This window comes from Stenella coeruleoalba (assembly GCF_951394435.1).
Source record: "Stenella coeruleoalba genome assembly, chromosome: 6".
Classification (NCBI taxonomy): domain Eukaryota; kingdom Metazoa; phylum Chordata; class Mammalia; order Artiodactyla; family Delphinidae; genus Stenella; species Stenella coeruleoalba.
The window spans coordinates 89,026,657-89,048,191 of NC_137151.1; the positions used below are offsets into that span (position 1 = coordinate 89,026,657).

A 21,535-nucleotide genomic window follows, 5' to 3' on the forward strand; every position below is an offset into this window, starting at 1 on the left:
TCCATCAAGATGCAGTCTGCTAACCATGCTTCATCCCGGTGCCTAACGGCTCTTACAGGCAGGTCTCACTCTGTTGCCCACAACTTAAAATACTACCCCTCTGAGAGTCCGCCTGCCGATGCAGGGGACACGGGTTTGTGCCCCGGCCCGGGAAGATCCCACATGCCGCGGAGCGGCTGGGACCGTGAGCCATGGCCGCTGAGCCTGCGTGTCTGGAGCCTGTGCTCCGCAACGGGAGAGGCCGCAACAGTGAGAGGCCCGCGTACTGCAAAAAAAAAAAAAAAACAACAAAAAAAAACAAAACTCCCCCTCCTGAGTCTTTCCCATAAGTGGGAAAGTAATCATGCTTAGGTCTCTCTTTTTAAAAAGCAAAAAACAAATCATCCACACAATCCCTTTCAGCTACTGAACCATCTCCCTTTGTGCCTTCATAACTATATAACTGAAAATGTTACTTGTATATGCTTTCTGTCTCTGCCTCATTTCATTCCTCAGCCCTCTACAATCTGCTCTCACTCCTGCCTCCACATACCTATCAATACACACAGCAATAAACTGCAGAAACTTTCTGGCTCTGGTCACCAATGAACCGATAAACACCCGACCTTGGCTTAAGCTGACCTCCCCCGCCCACCTGCTTTTTTAAGCCTCTATTTTGCAGTCTGCCTGCCCTCACGTCTTGAATTAAGGTCTGCACCTATGTCTTGAGCATCACTTCCTATTCCTCCCCCATTCCTCCCTTTCACGTGCCTTTCACTGTAGCTAAGCTGAACTGATTGTGAAATCTCAGACACACACTATGAAACATCTGCACGTGCTTCAGCCCTGACTGACGAATGGGAGAACTTGGGTCTCCCCATCTTCCCTGGTAAGAGAATATTTCCTCTTCGTGAATGGGGTAACTTTGTTTGTGTGAGAAATTTCCTACCTGTGGTCAGGAAGTATGAAACAGCTCCTTGCTGTACCCTTGTGAAGGCAACACCCTCCTCTGCCCAAACCCAGGCACCTTCTCCATGGTGGTGTCCTCGGGTTAAACCGTTCCCCCTGGCTTGCCCCATGGCAGGCCTTGAATACCACTAAATGTGATTACATAGGCATAATCATAAATTTATATGGAATAATAAGCAACAATTCTTGAAACTGAGCAATTAAAAATGACTCAGTGTTGTTATGCAATTCTCTACTGCTCTGGCCTTTATTCATGGGAAAATTATCATTAATGTTTTCAAGACATTTTTCCTGTTGGCATGAGAAACCAAGTGCACAGGTTACACTCGCTTTACTCTCCAAACCATTGTCACAGTGCTTAGGGAAATGTATGTTTTACAACCTTTACCTCAGGCACAAAGAGGTATTCATTCATATTCCATTAATGTTAGATGTTCTGAGATCAAGATTTTGCAAATCTAGCCATTTGCTCACAAATAAACATTTAAAATCATACAAATATGATTTCATAATTTTATTTTCATTTAGATTCAAAAGAACTATAGCAGCACAATACCATCCCTTGGGTACTTTTGAAAGCAAAAGGTACATAAAAGATCCTAAAAATAAGATCAAGAGGAAATATTTTAATTTGTAAATGAAGGCAAGTAACCGCCTCACTATGTTTTCTAATCCCTGTTTAATCAATCCCAGCAATTAAAAATAATGAAGCAATAAGACATTCTAGGGATCTAAAGGATTTCAATACTGAATCATAAAATAGTTTCCTCTCCACGGTGGTTGATTTATGACTTCTACTATAACTAGTTATTAGTGTACATAAATTAGTATTTATGTCATTTGTGATATTTTCATAAATTTTAATGAAAAGTAAAAAAGGTTTTCCATGCGATTTATTAAAAATTTTTTTGGTAACGCAGCTTTGGGATTTATTTTCTTTTATATGTCATTCTTTTTCACATATATTTAAAAGTTAAATAATAGTACTAATAGTTAACTCTCATAACACTATTGCTGGGCCTTACTGTCAGCATTTTACATAGATTATTTAGTCTTCACATCACTCTATGAGATAGACATTTATTATTCCCATTTTATAGACTAGGGAACTGAGGCACAGAGAGGTTAAATAACATGGCCAAAGTCACACAACTGGCAAGTGACAGAGCTGGGATTTGAACCAAGGGAGTCTGGCTCTAGAATCCATGCTCTTAACTACTAGCAGATACTGCCTCTCCTAATAGGTGAACACATGACCCAATTTTTAGGTGTTTAGAAAACATGTTTATTTTAATTAACTGAAAACAGTCGCTAAGAATGTTCATATTTTAACACCGTGTCTTTCAAACTAAGCTCAAGGGTCACCCCACCTTCCTCCAGTCTTCCTGACTTCCCTAAAGGTCCAGTCTAAAGTGTGTCCCCTATGTCTTCTGAGTTCCTCTATGTCTTCCTAGTCATAAATACTGTCACTTGACATACAGCTTATTTACAGTGTAAGCCTCTCGAGAGCAGGGACCATGAGTATTCACCTTGGAGGGTAGGAATTATGTCATCTTAGTGCCTCCTCTGTCTCTACAGAGAGATGCCCATGTTAATTTAAATATTTCTAATAAAGGACAGTATTTGGACCCTCTGGATAAATCTTACCTCTATATGTTTCTTTCAAAATCTGAATATTTCTTAATGTTCCCTCCTCCTAGCTTCTATAAATGAAAACTATACTTCCCTTCCTCATTCACTCATTCTAAAAACATTTATCAAACATTTATCAAACATTTATCAAGTGCCAACCAGGGCTAAGAATTGGGAATAAAAAATGGACTAACCTCCAGAAGCTTGGTTACAAGTCAACGTCTCAAGTCATTTTATGAACTAACTTTACTTTTTATTTATTTATTTTTTTTGCGGTACGCGGGCCTCTCACTGCTGTGGCCTCCCCCATTGCGGAGTACAGACTCCGGACGCACAGGCTCAGCGGCCATGGCTCACGGGCCCAGCCGCTCCGCGGCACGTGGGATATTCCCGGACCGGGGCACGAACCTGTGTCCCCTGCATCGGCAGGCGGACTCGCAACCACTGTGCCACCAGGGAAGCCCTAACTTTACTTTTTAAAGGAATTTTTAGTATTTTAAAAGAACGAGTGATCTAAAACAGTTCCTTTAAGTAACTATATAAAATCAGATAGCAGCAACCTTATTCTGAGAAAGAAGAATGGAGTTCTGTTCCTGAATTCCCATTCTAAGAATTAGCATATTATCATTTATTACAAAGGAAAAATGTGCATATATGTCATCTATTTTTAACAATGCAAATCTAAGAATAATATCACTTGCAGAAATTAGATTCTCATGGTCTTTTTTCACTGCATACTGAAGGCTCCGTTATTACTTGCATGCACATACAAAAGCAACATTTGGAAATTATTATAGCAATTTCAGGAAATGCCAAACAAGGACAAAATCCATTTTACTTAGGAAGACCTGTTTTTCTCATGGCTCAGGAGGAAAATTCAGCCATTAATTGTAAAATCTGGTAAAGAAACATTTGTTTTAGATACTGGCCTTTACTGAAGTTTCAGGAAGATAATGAGGATTTCTTAGCTTGGTAGTAATATAGAAGCGGAAGTCTGGTGAATACTCAATGGTAGAGTCCCCAAGTCGGATACAGGTACTCCCACCCTGCTTAAAGGTCTGTTTTAGTAGAAGAGGTTCCAGGATTGGATCTAGTTCTTCTCCAACATTTTCTAGCAACACTGGAATAAAGTCAGAAAAATATTTCATGTTATTTTAAATACTGACTGTAAACCTTCAACCCTCCAAATCCTTTCAGCCTTCTAAATTGCTGTTTCTAGTTACGCATAAAACTATTTTTGTCTTCTGAGTATAAAGAAATGATGCCATACCATCATGAAAAATTCCACAAATGACAAATGCCGGAGAGAGTGTGGAGAAAAGGGAACCCTCCTTGTAAACTGGTGCTGCAGCCACTATGGAGAACAGTATGCAGGTTCCTCAAAAAACTAAAAATAGAGTTGCCATATGATCCTGCAATCCCACTCCTGGGCATATATCCAGAGAAAACTCTTAATTTGGAAAGACACATGCACCCCATTGTTCACTGCAGCACTATTTACAATAGCCAAGACATGGAAACAACCTAAATTGTCCATCAATAGATGAATGGATAAAGGTGTGGTACATATACACAATGAAATACTACTCAGCCATAAAAAGTGAAATGCCACTTGCAGCAACATGCGTGGACCTAGAGATTATCATGCTAAGTGAAGTAAGTCAGAAAGACAAATACCGTATGATATCACTTATATGTGGAATCTAAAATATGACACAAATGAACTTATCTACGAAACAGAAACAGACTCATAGACATAGAGAACAGACTTGTGGTTGCCAGTGGGGAGGTGGGTGGGGAGGGATGGATTGGGAGTTTGGGATTAGCAGATGCAAACTGGTATATATAGAATGGATAAACCACAAGGTCCTACTGCATAGCACAGGGAACCATTATATTCAATATCCTGCGATAAACCATAATGGAAAAGAACGTGAAAAAGAATGTGTGTGTAGATATATATCTGAATCACCTGGCTGTATAGTAGAAATTAACACAACCTTGTAAATCAACCATACTTCAATAAAATAAATTTTAAAAATAAATAAATAAAATAAAATGGGTAATTGCCAAAAGAAATAATTTTAAAAAGAAATGATGCCATAAAAATAAATGGATGTATGTGGAAAGGGCTTCATTGGTGGGGCTATCTGGTCATCCTGCCTGCTTCCATAGTCTTAGTCAGAGTGCTACTCAGGACTCCCCCGCTCCCGGCTCTGGGATTCACTATATGCCTAAGTATGATGGCAGTGAGGTATAAGACACCAGAGAAAAAGCATTTCTAGTTGTAGTTATTTAAACGGTTATTATATTTTTTAATTACAAAAGTAACTCACACTTACTGTAGAACATGTGGAAAATATAGAGAAAAAATAAAGAAGTGTTGAATTAATTAAACAAGGAGGCCATTAGACTGAGACAGCTGTAAGGTGTGGTAGCTTACATAAGTAAACCAAAATTTAAGCCTGTAAATGCCTCAAGATTATGAAATCAAAACTCGAAGGACAACCAATCACAAGCAGCCAAACAGGCTTTAAACTGTAGTCAAATAGTTTCCTTTCTTTGCTTCCTTACTTTTTCTGTACAGTATACATCTTTCCCCAGCTCCTGTCGGAGGGACGCTCCTTATCACTTTTGGTTTGGCACCGCCTGGTTTAAATGGATTTTTGCTCAAACTCTCAAAATTTTTGATATGCCTCACTTTCAACAGATGAAACTGAAAAACAACCTCTAGTCATATTTTCTTAATCTTTCCCTCCCCAAAATATTTTACATAATTTATTCATAGTATATATAACTTGATAGAAAAATGACATAAAACTACATATGAATTTAAATATCTTTCTTTTCAGTATTTTTTATTATTTTTTTTGCAGTACACGGGCCTCTCACTGTTGTGGCCTCTCCCGTTGTGGAGCTCAGGCTCCGGATGCGCAGACTCAGCGGCCATGGCTCACGGGCCTAGCCGCTCCGCGGCATGTGGGATCTTCCCGGACCAGGGCATGAACCCGTGTCCCCTGCGTCAGCTGGCGGACTCTCAACCACTGCGCCACCCGGGAAGCCCAGTATTTTTTATTTATCTTTTTCTATACACAGTTGAGACTAAACAATATATCTAATTTCATATCCTAATTATTTTGTTTGACATTATAGCATAAATATTTTCCCATGTTACTAAAAAAAAACAATAAACATGCTTTTAATTACTGCATAATAGTCTATAATATTAATGTTCTCTCATTTTTAACCAATACTCCATTATTAGATATTTGGATTGTTTCCTGTTCTCAAGATTATAGGTAGCACTGTCTACAAAATCTTTGTGTTATACAGTATTTTCTTATGATAGCATTCTAGAAAGGGAATCCCAGATCAAAGACCAGTGACATTGCTAAGGTATTTGATACATTTGCCAAATTGAAGTCTTACATTTTGGTGTTTGGGGTGCTACCATAGCCAAACTCGAATCATGGCATTTTGTAGGAGTCCCTCAAGGGACGGGATGTGCCCTCTGGATGGGAAATCAGCAGCTCAGGGCATTGGGATGACAGGTATTTGGATCTCTGTTGCAGCACTTCTTCCCACAGGTTACTCCTGGCTAAATAAAGTCCTAAAATTGTCTTGTCAATTTCCTTCACTGCTGAGACTTTAACAAAAACAGGTATGTCAGATGATTTTTAAATTCATTATAATTTTCTGCTTGAATAAAATGATTATTTTTCATGGGTAAATAATATGAGTGCATCATAGTATATTAAATACATTAATCTATTATTTAGATTGTTCCCATTTTTCCAACTGTTAATACTGCAGTGAACATCTTTTTGAATAAACCCCTGTGTTCATCTCTGATCACTTAACCAGGCTGGAGTCCTAGAAGTGCAATTAATGGTCAACAGTTACAAACATTTTAAAGGTTTTTTTATATTGCCAAATTACTTTCCCGAAAGGCTGTAGAGGTTTCAGAGTTGCAATAAGCACTCACTCTGCTGTTTTTAAACCTGTTTTTATATAATATCACTGTACTTACGAACACTAGGCGTCATGTTGGCATTTTATTTTGTCATTATCCTCACAACTTTAAAAAGCATCAGGGGACTTCCCTGGTGGTGCAGTGGTTAAGAATCCACCTGCCAATGCAGGGGACATGGGATTGAGCCCTGGTCTGAGAAGATCCCACATGTAGCGAAGCAACTAAGCCCGTGCGCCACAACTACTGAGCCTGCGCTCTAGAGCCCGTGTGCCACAGCTACTGAGCCCACATGCCATAACTACTGAAGCCCGCGCACCTAGAGCCCGTGCTCTGCAACAGGAGAAGCCTCTGTAGTGAGAAGCCTGTGCACAGCAATGAAGAGTAGCCCCTGCTCTCCGCAATTAGTGAAAGTCCGCACGTAGCAACGAAGACCCAACACAGCCAAAAATAAAAGAATAAATTAATTAATTTAAAAAATCTATCAAATATTATTACCCCAGTTTTACAGATGAGGAAACTGAAGCAAGGCGACTGTAGTAAAATTTTCAGTTAAATCATCTCGTGAATGACAAAGCAGGAACTCGAACTAAGCAATCTGGCTCCTTACACAGCTCTCTTAACCACTGTGTGATACTGCCAGCATTAAATGTTATATTCATGACTTTTACAATTTGATAGGTAAAAAATATTGTTAAAATCTGTATTTTGGGCTTGATGTTTTAGGTGCTCTTTGGCTAATTATACTTTTTCTTCTAGAAACTGTATGCTAAAATATTTGCCCATTTTCCTATCGTGGGGCATGTTTTCACCATTAGGTTCAGCGGCAAGTGATTAAAAAACCCCAAATAACAGTGACACAAACAAGAAGGAATTTATATCTCATGTAAAGAGGAGCCTGAGGTAATCTGTCCAAGACTGGAAGGACAGTGTGTCTAAACTGTCAGAGATCCAAGTTCCTGCCATCTTGCTGCTTCACCATTTTTGGCATACAGCTTTACCTCTTTGGCCAAAAGAGCCTTTCAGAGAACATGCACATTGCAGCCATCAGAAAAAAAAAGAAGAAACAGAAAAGGAAGAAGTATCCTTTAGGGATACTTTCTGGGGATCACAAATGGCACTTCCACTTACATCTTGATGGCCAGACCACAGTCACATGATGACAGAAGTTAGGAAATGTATTCCTTTACTCTGAATTCAATGTGCCCAGGTAAACACAGGGGGTGCTAATAGTAAGGAGATGAGAACAGTTATTAGGGAACACTGGGCACCAACTGTCACAATGTGCTAGTTTTTTAAACTTTATTTGTATTTTTTTAATATTGTTGATATTCTCTCTTAAGTTTCTTTTATATAATGTTTCTTGGATTAAATTATAAATTTGTAGAGTCAAATCTATTATTCTTTTCCTTTTGTATCTTTTTCCATTGTGTATTTTCTTAGAAAGTTCTTTCCCATCAAAGACAACTTATTCCCCTATGTTTTCTTTTAGCATTTATGTCTCCTCTTTTTTTCTTTCATATTTAACTCTTTAATTCATCTGGAGCACATTTTGATGTAAGATGAGACTATGACTTGATATGTTTTTTCACAAAACCAATTTTTGCAGCACCATTTGCTGAATGAACTATCATTTTCCATTGTTTTATAACGCTTACCTTCTAATGCATTAAAGGCTTACACGTATCAATATTAGAGTTTATTCCAGAACAGTTAATTCCAAATTTACTCTTCTTGTGAATTTTTATTGCCTCTGTACTTTCTTCTAGGCTAACTTTAGAAGTAATAACTAGTATTATTTCTAAAACGTTTATTTCTGAAAGTGTTGATATCTTCACAACATTTAGTTTTCCTATCAGTGAAAAAATGATGTCTTACTCAAGTCTTTTTTGTGTGTGTGAAATTTTCTCATTTTTTTCACTATGCATTGTTAAAGTCATTCTAAGTTTTTGTTTTAGATAGCTTTTCAGTTAATTCTTTTTGGTTTTCTAGATGAAATATATTATCTACAAGTATGATAATATTGTTTCCTCTTTACAAATATTATAGCACCCTCATTGAAAAGAACTTTCCTAATAATGTTAAACAATAATAGTGATAATAGATATCAATTTCTCATTTTTATTTTTACATGATCAGACTTTTAAAATCTATTAATTTGCTAGTGTTATGGACTGAAATTCTGTTTATGAAATATTATATAAGTTTTGTTTAATTGCCTCAACTTTTATTAACAATTTCTGCATAAAATCTAATATTTAAATTATTCTTTACTAAAAAATGATATACAATTTCATCCCTTATTCTCCCTAAATTGTTTTAGTTTCACAACGAATTAAGAATGTCTACATTAATATGTATAAATGTCTTTTCTCAAAGCTAAAATATACACTATAAAACTTAAGTATTACAGACTTGATTCTTTTCCCTAAAAGTGAAAATTTATTTCCTCACCAGTAGAATAAAGTCTTAAGCCTGTTAGGAAAGATTTCTATAGCATCCAGATTTCAAAGAAATATGTTCTCAGCATTGAGTATTTACTGTATTATAAGCCTTACTGGAAAAGCAAAAGTATTCTAAGCTTGAAAACAGAAAAAAGCAAAAACAAAAAAACCCAAAATCCATATATACATGAATTACCCAGAATGCTCTCCTTAATTTATTGACCCTACTTTTGATTTCTTTTACTTTTAATTAAATCAAAGTATGTTTCATGTTAAAATACAGGAGAAAATTTATGAGACAGCCTTCTCTTCATATTTCTATCATCAAAGTTAACAGTATGCTGGTTTATGTAAAAACCTCCTTTCTCATTCCCAAAAGCCAGCCCATCACAGTATTTGCAAACCTTGTGGGAAGCCAAGACTGGGAATCCAAACACATGGCTGCTAATGCCTTTGAGTAAGGCAGATCATCTTGCTCAAAGCAGTTGTTCTTAGCAACAAAGAGAAACAAGTATTCTTTTCATATTTCTTTTGCATTTAGGACATTAACTGATATCAGTTTTTTAATTATGAATTATCTACATTATCCTATGTTAGACTTCAGATTAATAGGAAAAAATCTGCATAGTATGTTCAGCTGTGCAGCATATTGTATTCAAAGTAGATTAATCAATTACTGGGTACCCTCAAAGAGCTGGAGTTGAGAAACATTTATGTACACAATAGAAATCTGTAAAAACCATAGAAACCTGTACAAGCTTCAGTGCTGGCAGTTCATCGGAGAGGTTAAGAGAGATGTCACAGAAAAAGGTGTTTGAGCCTCATCTTAAAGGGTGAAATTTAAAGTAATTCACCAAATGGATGGAAGAGCACAGACGAAAGCTAAGAGATGAGAAACAACCCCATGTTGTTATATGTACTGCCTGCCCCCGTGTATCCTGTACTCCCATCTAATCCTCACCCCACGTGTAATCTCTGTCTTGCTCTTTAAACCAATAAGCTCCAAGACAGCAGAGATCAAGTCTGTCTGCGCGTGCTCTGTTTTCAGTGGCACATGCTAGTTGCAAAATAAATATTTGTTACGTGAATGAATAATGAACAAAGAAATGAGCAAATGAAAGAAACATTGAGCTAGAAGTAGTTTCGCCTCCCTGATACGTTACATGCAAGGGCGGAAAAAAAGAAAGTGCTAGGAGATAAGATAAAAATAAGGAAGGCTCAGATAATGCTGGGTTTTGCTCTAAATGCAAAGAGTTTTTTTTCATGGAGTTAATGGAAAGCCATTAAAAGCTCCTCTGTACAAGCTGATTTCTTTTTCAAAATTTAAAAAATATTCTTGTATTCTTCCAGTTTTATTGAGGTGTGAACAAATTGCCTTATCAGCAATATTAACATGAAAAACATCCTATGCCCACCTTATCCACTGGTGTAGCTAATACAGATGTACCTCTGTTTTCTAGAACATTGGCTTTCAAACATTTTTTTTTAAGCAGCAGGATACTTTTTTCACAGAGGATTTTATCTTTAAACTCAATATAAACAACAAAAAAAGGGAGGCCTGCTCTGGTTGAACCCGAGGCAGGTGGGTGAAGCCAAAACCTCTGCCTTCTCTACCCAGGCTGCCTGCGAGGGATGAGAGATCAGAAGCCACTGTCCTGGAATAAGTCAAAATCTAAGGAGAACTTCTTAAATGGAAGAGTCTTTAACTGCTTATGTTTTAAAACTGTAACAGTAGCTGATCCTTTTACTTGAAGATTAAATATAAAAATAGTTACAAAATCTGCCATCTGTTTCTCTCTCTATCATAGATTTAAAACTTTTCACTTCTCTCTGATGATTAATGTTAGAAGGCATTGTGAATTATCATTATCCATTTTTAAAGTTATTTCATTCCAAAAAGTAGGTTAAAGCAACTGTGAGTGACACAGTAAACAATGAACAAAGGCAGAAGACTTGGGGACTAGTTTTAAGACTCCCCTTAACTAGAGATACAGTCTTAGTTAAGCCACGTAACTAACATTCTCTGTCACCCTACCTTATTAATAAAATGTAGTGGTTATTAGAATTACTATTGGATTTCAGATTTTTATGGCCACAACTCCAAGTAAGAAATACATTTTAAATCTTTATCAACTACACACATATGCATAAAACTTCTAAAATTTCATGAAGTAATGCTTACCTTTACTCCATGCTATGCAGCTTTATATGTTCTATTCCACTGCGTTTCATTTAAAAACGCTGGTCATGACCCATTATGTGGGTTCTCTCTCCCACAGTTGTGACCCATAGTTTGAAAAACACTGGACAGATTGTATGGCCCTTTCCTCTCTAAAATGATGCAGTACTAACATCAATATATGTGACTGTGATCACACAGATCTTCAAAATGTCAAGCACATGGTAGATGCTCAATTATTACTTGTTTTTACTGTGTCAAGGAAATTCTTTGAATATTTAAGTTAAGTAATTTTAATTGAAGTATTTAAGGTGCCAATCCCTTCAAGAAATTTTCCCTTACATAGAACAGTATGGAGGTTCCTTAAAAAACTAAATATAGAACTACCATACCAACAGCAATCCCACTCCTGGGCATATATCTGGAAAAACCATGTTTCGAAAAGGTATATGCACCCCAATGTTCATTGCAGCACTATTTATAATAGCCAAGACATGGAAGCGACCTAAATGTCTATCAACAGAGGAAGAGATAAAGATGATGTGGTACATATATAAAATAGAATATTACTCAGCCATAAAAAAGAATGAAATAATGCCATTTGCAGCAATATGGATACCTAGAGATTATCATATTAAGTGAAGTAAGTCAGACAAAGACAAATATCATATCACTTATACATGTAATCTAACAAAATATGATACAAATGAACTTTTTTACAAAACAGAAACAGACTCACAGACATACAAAACAACCTTCTGGTTACCAAAGGGGAAATGTGAGGGGAAGTGATAAATTTGGAGATTGGGATTAATATATACACACTACTATATATAAAAGAGATAACTAACTGTAGCACAGGGAACTCTACTCAATATTCTGTAATAACCTATATGGGAAGAGAATCAAAAAAAGAATGGATGTATATATATATGTATAACTGATTCACTTTGCTGTACACCTGACACTAACACAACATTGTAAATCAACTATATGTCAATAAAAATTAAAAGAAAAATCTTCCCTGATTGCTCTAAATATTCATAGCTCACATCTGTGTCTTTCTTATTATACAAAATAATTATGTATGATTCTAATATAATTAAGAGATAATAAAAAAGAGATAATATACATAAACCACACAGTAAATCCCCAAACAAAAAATATAAATTGAGCTTATCAGACACTGTCATAAGTACCCAAATTACAGTAACTCATTTCTTCCTCACACTATATGGTCAAAGTATAAATGGGGAAACAGAGTCTCAGAAAGGTCACTGCAACCAAGTACTAAGTAACAGAGGCAGGTACTCTGATTCCAGAAGTGCACAGTGGTCCTAAGAAGGGTTAGTTCTATTTTTATAACAGTTACATATATTGTCTGATCCTGCCCATTTAACAAGCAAGATATTTGATAGTAGAGAGCAGTTTGTCCCTTTTTTTGGTAACTCCATATCATTATACTATACTCCAAGAACACCAGTTGGATGAATGAAATACTATTTGTGTGTCTGTGTGTCCATATATATAAACACAACATTTTGTAGGTAGACATAGTTTTTTTCATTTCATGCTCACCCAAACCAAGCCTAAAATTGTAATTAATATTTTAAAGGCTAACTCATTATTAATATGCAAAAATAAACTGTCTGTAAGTCTATTTGGTATATCTCTTTTGATTCTTCCATGTAACACTCATTCTATTAGCAACTGGGATTTGCCAAACTTGTCCTGGGGCTAAATATATTGTCCTTTCATAATGTTGGCAATTTACTTGGTTAAGTAAATAGTCAAAATTTGATAGGTAACATGAATTTAAAATGTGACTAATAAGCCCAACATACTTAAATCATAAGCATTTTGGTTTTTGTTTTGACAAATGTGACCTGTGCATAGAGCTTCACTGAAAAATTCTCATCATGTTCTTAATCTCTCCATTGTAAATGGCAGGTAATAGCCACGTAAAATGTGCACTCACTTCTCTGCCACTTTTGTAGGATAAGTCGAGAGAAGAACAAAGAGATAGTTGGACTAATATTGTGTTAAAATACTTTTGGCATATCAAGTGGCCCTTTTAATTGCAGAAGTGGAGCTATAATGAGAACTAAAGAATGGCAAACAACAGACAAAAATTAAAACAGCTAAATTAGAAGATGTATCCCAAATGAATCTTGAGACAAAGAAAGCATCCTAACCTGTTAGAACTATAATCTCTAAAGTTCTCACTTGATTCATTGCCAATAAATAACGAAAGATATTAACAAAGTAATCATTTAAGATGAGTCTGACACAAATATCTTCAAAAGAAAAAAAAAAAAAGCCCTACATCATTTTGGGTTAATTGTGCCCTCTCCAGGCAATTCTGTAATGTATGCTTGTTATTCAAGTACATACCAGGGGTGCCAAACTGGATGCAATTTTCCAGAGTCCTGGCATAGTCAGGGTCACTTAATTTAATTAGGTGAAGACTATTGGTTTTTTCCATGTTCTTGATCCATTTATTAGCCTGACCTTGAGGATCTATCATCAGAGGCCACCTTCTTGCGTTCCTGAAAGGGAAAGAAAGACAATGCTGGTCAAGCCATGATCTGTCTCTCTGCTATTTAAGAGGCATGCATCACTTTCTTACAGTTTAAACTTTATAGTATTATTTTACTTTTTAGCTTGTTTTGAGAAACTGTGTTCTTGAAGCAGAAACATTTAAATTGAGAAGGCTACTAGAACGGCAACTACAAAAGCCATCTGGCAAACTTAACACAAGTTCTTTTACTCCTTTAGAAAATTACAATTCTCTAAATGTTAAATTATATTTTTGAAAATGTTTGCTGCTCTTGCTAATTAAGTCACAATGATAACCATCAAGAGTACTAGAAATCAGGAAACTCCAATTCTTCACTAGGCCCTGCCATTAATTAATTCTGTGACCTTGGGCAAGCCACTTCATTTCCTCAACTTCTGTCTGCTGTCATTTCCACAAGAGGGAAAGAGAAAGGATGGAGACATCACATCTCTATTTGAAATCTAGACCATTAAAGATATAGTGGTCTAAAATAACGGTGAGAAGCAAAATTTTATATCATCTAATCTTCATAATAGCCATCGATCCTTAAGTGTTAACACAATTGTTGACCCAGTAATTGTTTCAAATAGCTGTATATTTAATGTCACATATGCAGTTCACTACCTACTTGCCTAGAGTTTGCGAGCTTCTTATGAACAGAAATATATTCTATGAAAGTCAGGGTTTTTGCAGTATGAGAGAGCTCATACTTATTCCTTTATTCTCACTCCCATCTCCCTTTTAGGATAAGAACAAGAACAGTGAACCACCACAAGGCGCCCAGTTTACTGCCCAGGGAGTTGTTGGGTCACAAAGAGTTAACCAGTATCTGCCATCACGACATGGTATCCAACCACAGAGCTTTCTATCTGCTGTGAAATGTAATCAGCATTAAGATCACTGTTCTTTTCCTTCCTCTCAGAAGTTTCAGTAAACACAAGTCATAATTTTGGCCAGTTTCCTAAAGATACTGTCATACTCTTCCAAAAGTGAGCACAGCAAATTCATGCCGAGCATCAGAAGAACAGGAGGAGAAAATAAAAGGTGACTGGGGCAAAAAAAAAAAAAAAAAAAAAAAGCTGGGGATGAATCAGGATAATCTATTCAATTCCATCTCATTACAACACAAATTTAGTATTTCATCGGATCATTTGTCCCACATGAAAGGAACCACCGTCCACCAATATAAGCATTACATAATGTATTAGTGAGCTTGGGCTGCCATAACAAACCACCACAGACTGTCAAACAGCAGAAATTTGTCTTCTAACAATTCTGGAGGCTGGAAGTTCAATATCAAGGTGCTGGCAGAGGTCTCCCTCCTTGGCTTGCGGACAACACAGCCCTCTTGTGCCCTCAAGTGGCCTTTGCTCTGTACGCAGATCCCTAGTGTCTCTTCCTTTTCTTACAAGGACACCAGTCCTACTGGATGAGGGCTCTACCCTTATGACCTCATTTAACCTTAATTACCTCCTTGAGGCCCTGTCTCCAGATATAATCACACAGTGGGTTATATCTTCAACATATGATTTTGTAGGGGGTGGGGGGACAGAATTCATTTTATAATATTAATTATATTTAGGAAGAAATGAGACTAATAAAAAGGGAACCATATCCATAAGAAACTAAAGGGAGTAAGAGGGAAATGAGAAACAAAACTTATATGTAAAAGTTTCATTCTGTTACATTTTGGAAATATTTTTAAGGTTGGAGGATTATGTGAGCTTTAGACAGCATTTATGCTTTCCTAAAGAAACTGAAATGACTCACTCTTCTTTCTGTTGCTTCCACAATTTTTTAGCCACAATACCCCTGTTCATGCTGTTTCTTTGTCCAAAATGCACTTCTTCCCCATCCTTTCATGTTCAAGTACTACTCACATTTCAAGTTCAATTCAAATCTATGCAGTTCACAAAGCCTGTCTTGATCTCTTTTCTCACTGAACTTCTTTAGCCATTCATCCATATTATATTTATGGTGCTTTCATATAATGATAATATTCTATTACGGTAATTCTATAATTTATTAGCTGCATCACCCAACTAAATTGTATATTCTTTGAGGGACGGGTCCATGCTGATTCTTCTTTTTCCTCTTTTCCTAGATCAAATAAAGCTTGCATACGACGATCCACTGAAGTGGGAACAGCAGAAAGAACATCTGACAAACACCATACAAGTTAACTCATTCTAAAAATGGATATTTTATAAGAGATTATCCCCGCATAGAGAAGACTGGTCCAAAGAACACCATCTCAAAATTAGAGGAAAGGACTTCTGGTGTTGACCAAACTGGGTAAAATCCACTATAGCCTACCTTTGTCACTGATTACAATGAAAACTTTAGGATAAAATACAAAAATCAACTACTTGCAGATTCTAAAAAGTAAGTAATAAGAAGTGAATGGGAAAAAAGTTACAACTTGAGTAATGACCAGTAAGCAGGTGGTGACTTTCTTGTGTGTGTGCGCATGTGTGTTTTCTCCTTATCTTCTGGCTTTGGTCTGAGAACAGGCCTAATGGGGGGAACTGTGCAGCAGGCACAGGTAGCAAAAACTCAAAGTAGAAGATGGAGAAAATGATCATGTGTGAGCCAGAGAGTGGGGGTGGGGGGAATCTCTCTGTTCTCTCTTCTGTCCCTACCCCCAGGTCAACCCAGCCAGAACTATATTACCATGGCAGAGCAGTGGTAATTCAGTCACCTAAAACACTGAGTGAAAATCCATCTCTCTGTATAGAAGAGCTGGGAAAAGGGGCCTCTGTTGTGCATAGAGTCTGAGGGGTGTCATAATCTGCTCAGGGTGCTATAACAGGATTCAGTCCAAAATTACTTGATATACAAAGAACCAGAATGTGACTAATTCTTAAAGAAAAAGTAAGATGTTAGATTTACTAGAAAAATACCTTTAAGCAGTTATTATAACAACTCTTTATTTGGTAACAGTGAATATTTTTTGAAATAAATGGAAAGAGAGGTGTTATCAACAGAGAAATAGAAAGTTTAACAAGAACCAAATGAAAATTTTAGAACTGAAAAATATGATACCTGAAATTAAAACTTTACTGTAAGGACTCAACAACAGAAAGGAGACAACAGAGGAAACAATCAGTGAACTTGATGACCCGTGAAAAAAATAATCCAATTTGAATAATAAAGAGAAAAATAGATTGGAAAAAAAAAAGAACAGCGTCTCAAAGACCTGTGAGAAAATATTAAAAGGTTTAACATTCATGTCACTGGGGCCCAGAAAGAAGGAGAAAGAGATTGGTGTAGAAAAGATATTTGAAAAAATAGTTGAAACTTTCCCAAATTCAGTGAAACACATAAATTTACAGCTTCACAAAATTCAATCCTTAAAAAGGAGAAACCAAAAAAACAAAAAAACCCCACCTACACCCAACCTCATTATAATCAAACTGCTGAAAACCAAAGAAAACAATTTTTTTTTTTTTTTTTTTTTTTTTGCAGGCCTCTTACTGTTGTGGCCTCTCCCGTTGTGGAGCACAGGCTTCGGACACGCAGGCTCAGCGGCCATGGCTCACGGGCCCAGCTGCTCCGCGGCATGTGGGATCTTCCCGGACCGGGCACGAACCCATGTCCCCTGCATTGGCAGGCGGACTCTTAACCACTGCGCCACCAGGAAAACCCAGAAAAAATATTTTGAAAAAATATTTTTAAAAAAGCAGCAGAGAAAAACGATATATTACATTTGGATGAAAATTATTCAAAAGACTGCAGATTTTACATCAGAAATCATGGAGCCAGAACAGAGTAGAAATGTCAACCCAGAATTCTACGCCCACCAAACATATCCTTCAAGAATAAAGGCAAAATAAAAAGTATTCTCAAATGAAGGAAACTAGAAAATTATTTGCCAGCAAATCTGCTCTAAACAGATGCTAAAGTTCTTCACCCTTAAGGGAAATGATGCCACAGTGAACTTTAGAAATAAAAGAAGATCAAAAAATGATAAATATAATAGGCTATTTCCTCCCTCTTAAGTTCTTTAAAGCATACACAAATACTAAGACAAAATATTAACCTTGTGTGTCTGGGGGGCAGAGTTTCAATGTATGCAGACATAATATATATGACTTTGATAATATAATCAGAGGAGGGTATAGGGGACTTGCATGGTTACAAGTCTTCTACATTTTAACTGAAGTGGTAAACTATCTCTAGGTAGATTGTGAAAAATTGTACTAAAAAATAATCCAAAGTATTATAGTAAAAAATAGATAAATTGGGCTTCCCTGGTGGCGCAGTGGTTGAGAGTCTGCCTGCTGATGCAGGGGACACGGGTTCGTGCCCCGGTCCGTGAAGATCCCACATGCGGCGAAGCGGCTGGGCCCGTGAGCCATGGCCGCTGAGCCTGCGCGTCCGGAGCCTGTGCTCCGCAACGGGAGAGGCCACAACAGTGAGAGACCCGCGTACCGCAAAAATAAATAAATAAATAAATAAAAATAGATAAATTAAAGTGTGATACTAAAAATGGTGGATTATTCAAATAATCTAAAAGAATAAGAAATGAGGAACAGGGCAACAAAAACCAAATGTAAAAACAGAAAAATAATAAAATGTCAGATCTAATTTCAATGATATCAACCATATCAAGTATAAAGTTGTCTAAATTTACCAATTGAAGGAGAGAGATCATCAGACTAGAAAAATACAAGGTCAAACTGTATGCTATCCACAAGGTACCCACTTCAAATATAACAACATATTTATATTAAAAGTAAAATGATGGTAAAAGATACCAGGCAAACACTAACCAAAAGAAAGCTGGACTGACTATAGTAATATCAGAAAAAAGGAGGTTGCAGAACAAGAAAAATTATCAGGGATAAAGAGGGATAATACATAATGATAAAAGGGTCAGTTCATCAATAATACACGGCAATCTTAAATGCGTATGCATCCAACAAGTGAGCTCCAAAATACAGGAAGCTAAAACTGATATAAATGAAGAAACAAGTAGATGGAATATTAGCAACGATATGGAAGATATGAACAACACTCTCAAACAACTCAACCTGGCATTTAAAGAAGTCTCCATCCCATAATATGTCAATTGCACAGGGAACATTCACATAGACCATATTTATGCCATAAAACAAATTGTAATAAATTTAAAGCACCTGGAATCAGATAATGTATGCTCTCTGAACGTAATGGAATTAAGTTAAAAATTAAAAAACAAATAACAAAAAGAAAGCTTAAAAATTCTCAAGTATTTGGAAATCAAACAATACATTTTTAAAATAACCTATGGTTCAAAAAAGAAAAAGTCTCAAGAGAAACCAGAAAATATTTTAAAGGAAATGAAAGTAAAAATACACCATATCAAAATTTGTGCTATGCAGCTAAAGCAGTACTTAATGGAAAATATATAGCATTAAAATGCATAGATTAGAAAAGAAAAAAAATCTAAAATCAGTAACTTAAGCTTCCCTCTTATATCAGAAAAAGAAGAGCAATTTAGGTCAAAAGCAAGCAAAAGAAAAGAAACAGTTAATATTAAATAAGAAATCAATGAAATTGAAAATCAACCAACCAAACAAAACAAAAACCAAAAAAATAAAAAAGGAGAAAAGCAATAAAAGGCTTGTTCTTAGATAGGATCTACAAAATTTATCAAACTCTAGCTAAACAAAGAAGGTACAAATTACCAATATAAGGAATGATAAAGAAAATTATCACAGACCCTGCAGACATTAATAGGATGTTAAGGGAATGCTACAAACAACCCTATGCCCATAAATTTGGCAACTTAGTTGAAATGGACCGATTTCTTGAAAGACAGAAACTACCAAAACTCACTTGAGAATAAATAGATAACTTGAATGTCCTATAAGTATTTTAAAATTGAATTCATAGATAAGATCTTCCAACAAAGATCAAAGAAGATCTAAATAAATGGAGAGATATACTGTGTTCCTGGATTAGAAGACTTACTAAGTTGTCGATTCTTCCCAAATTTTGATCTATAGATTCTGCAGTCCTTATCGAAATCTCAGCAGAATCTTCTGTGGATATTCTAAAATTTATATTGAGAAGTAAAAACTAGACAAAACAATTTTGAAAAAGAAGAAAAAAGTTGGAAGAGAGATACTGTTCAATACCCAGTTAACAACTGCATCAAATTAATTTTCTTCAAACAACACCCTCAAGATAACATCTTTTTGATTCAAAAAGAGGACAATGTTGTGGCTTCAGTCTACAATGTTTGCTTTTGAAGATCACAGCTCCCATAGTTTCTCAAGTGGAAACTGAATTATTATAGCACCCAGCACTCCAAGTTTTGATAGTGTTTGTTCTTTTGCTATTGTCTAGAGAGGATAAATATTTGGTGCTCTTCTGTATTTTTGAAAAATACAGAGTTCTAACATGATAATACATGTTCACTGTAGTCTGCATGGAAGGATGGAATTTGGATATATAGCAGTGGAGCACACACAATTAGATAAAAACAGACAAAGAAAGGTGGGTGTTCCTCTCAGTTATTACTGTTGCTGAAATAAACCTGATTTATCTAACTCCTATAAAAATGAAAACTTAAAACATTTTTAAAAAGCAGAGTTATATTAGATATAGGTCTGATCTACTTACCAAGTTGTTAAACAATCCCAATACTTTCCCTGTGAAATGTTTAGATAGAATCCAATTACATTTAATGTTATCACTAGCCCTTGAAATTCTGATTAGCTAAGGAAACATCAAGTGTCAGTAGCTCCAAAAGTTAATTATGTTCTAACTTGTCCAAATTTTACATATTCTTCCAGTTCCCTAAATTACTGACTCTTCCCTCAGCTGAGATAGTATGTGAAAAGCATTTAGCACAGGCTCAGGTCCTTAGTAAGTGCTCCATATTAGGTATTATCATTATCAAGCAAGTATCTCTGGGGAAGGAAGAACACACTAGCAAATAAGTACGATACTTATTTGATACTTCAAAATGATCACCTTAACCTATTTACTGAAACCGCTCAGTATAAGATTACCAAAATCATTGAAAAAAAGCCAAGAATGAAAAATGTTAATATTTCCTACTTAGTAAGGTTGCTACCATAACTTCTTGCTAATGCTTCAACACTTTTACAAACAAATAGCAAACATTTAGGGGTTATGGCTCATTAAAACCATTTTCTACCTCAATCTCTCCTGAAATGGAAGTTTGTCTTGAAAAAGATCACTGAAAGATATGGAATCTTAAAAGCAGAAATATTCATCAACAGTTCCAGCATTATTGAAATATGACTGGACCCAAAAGAAAGGGTACATTTATTTGCTAGAATATAAGAAGTATATCAGCCTCCGCTGGATAAATGGAGTTATAGGAATACATTATAGATGTCCTCCTAGGTAGAACAAAAGTATATAAATTGCAAATCAAAACAATAAAGACATAACTACTACTATGTGGGACATGACCAAGTATATTCACAATTGTTTGGGAAGATCAAAGCTTTTTTTTCTGAGAGGGAAACAATAGCAACAACAACAACAACAACAAAATTGGACTATTATTTTAGCTGAAGTTAATTGGTCCAGCTGGACAAAAGTAAAAGGTGGACTTTTTTTCTATTGAAATTTTTAAAATAAAATTTTATTATCATTAATTATTATTATTTGTACAATATTATATTTTGACTTCTACAGCACGCCCACCACCAAAGGTTTAGTTTCCATTCATTACCAGATCTTTGATCCCCTTTACCCATTTCAGCCTCCCCCCACACCCCCATCCCCTCCCCTCTGGTAACTACTACTCTGCTCTCTGTATCTACATGTTTGCTTTG

At 36.0% G+C, this 21,535-nt stretch overlaps 1 protein-coding gene across 1 annotated transcript in view; it reads right to left on the reverse strand.

Annotated features, from left to right (window-relative positions):
- The window catches only part of DNAH7 (dynein axonemal heavy chain 7), a 247,305-nt gene that overhangs the window by 56,631 nt on the left and 169,139 nt on the right, over positions 1–21,535 (reverse strand). The window contains exons 48-49 of the mRNA XM_079923963.1: positions 13,568–13,722; positions 3,510–3,700 (exon numbers count right to left, since the gene is read on the reverse strand). Of these exons, the coding sequence (XP_079780089.1) occupies positions 3,510–3,700; positions 13,568–13,722 (346 nt within the window). The remainder of the gene's footprint in view (positions 1–3,509; positions 3,701–13,567; positions 13,723–21,535) is intronic.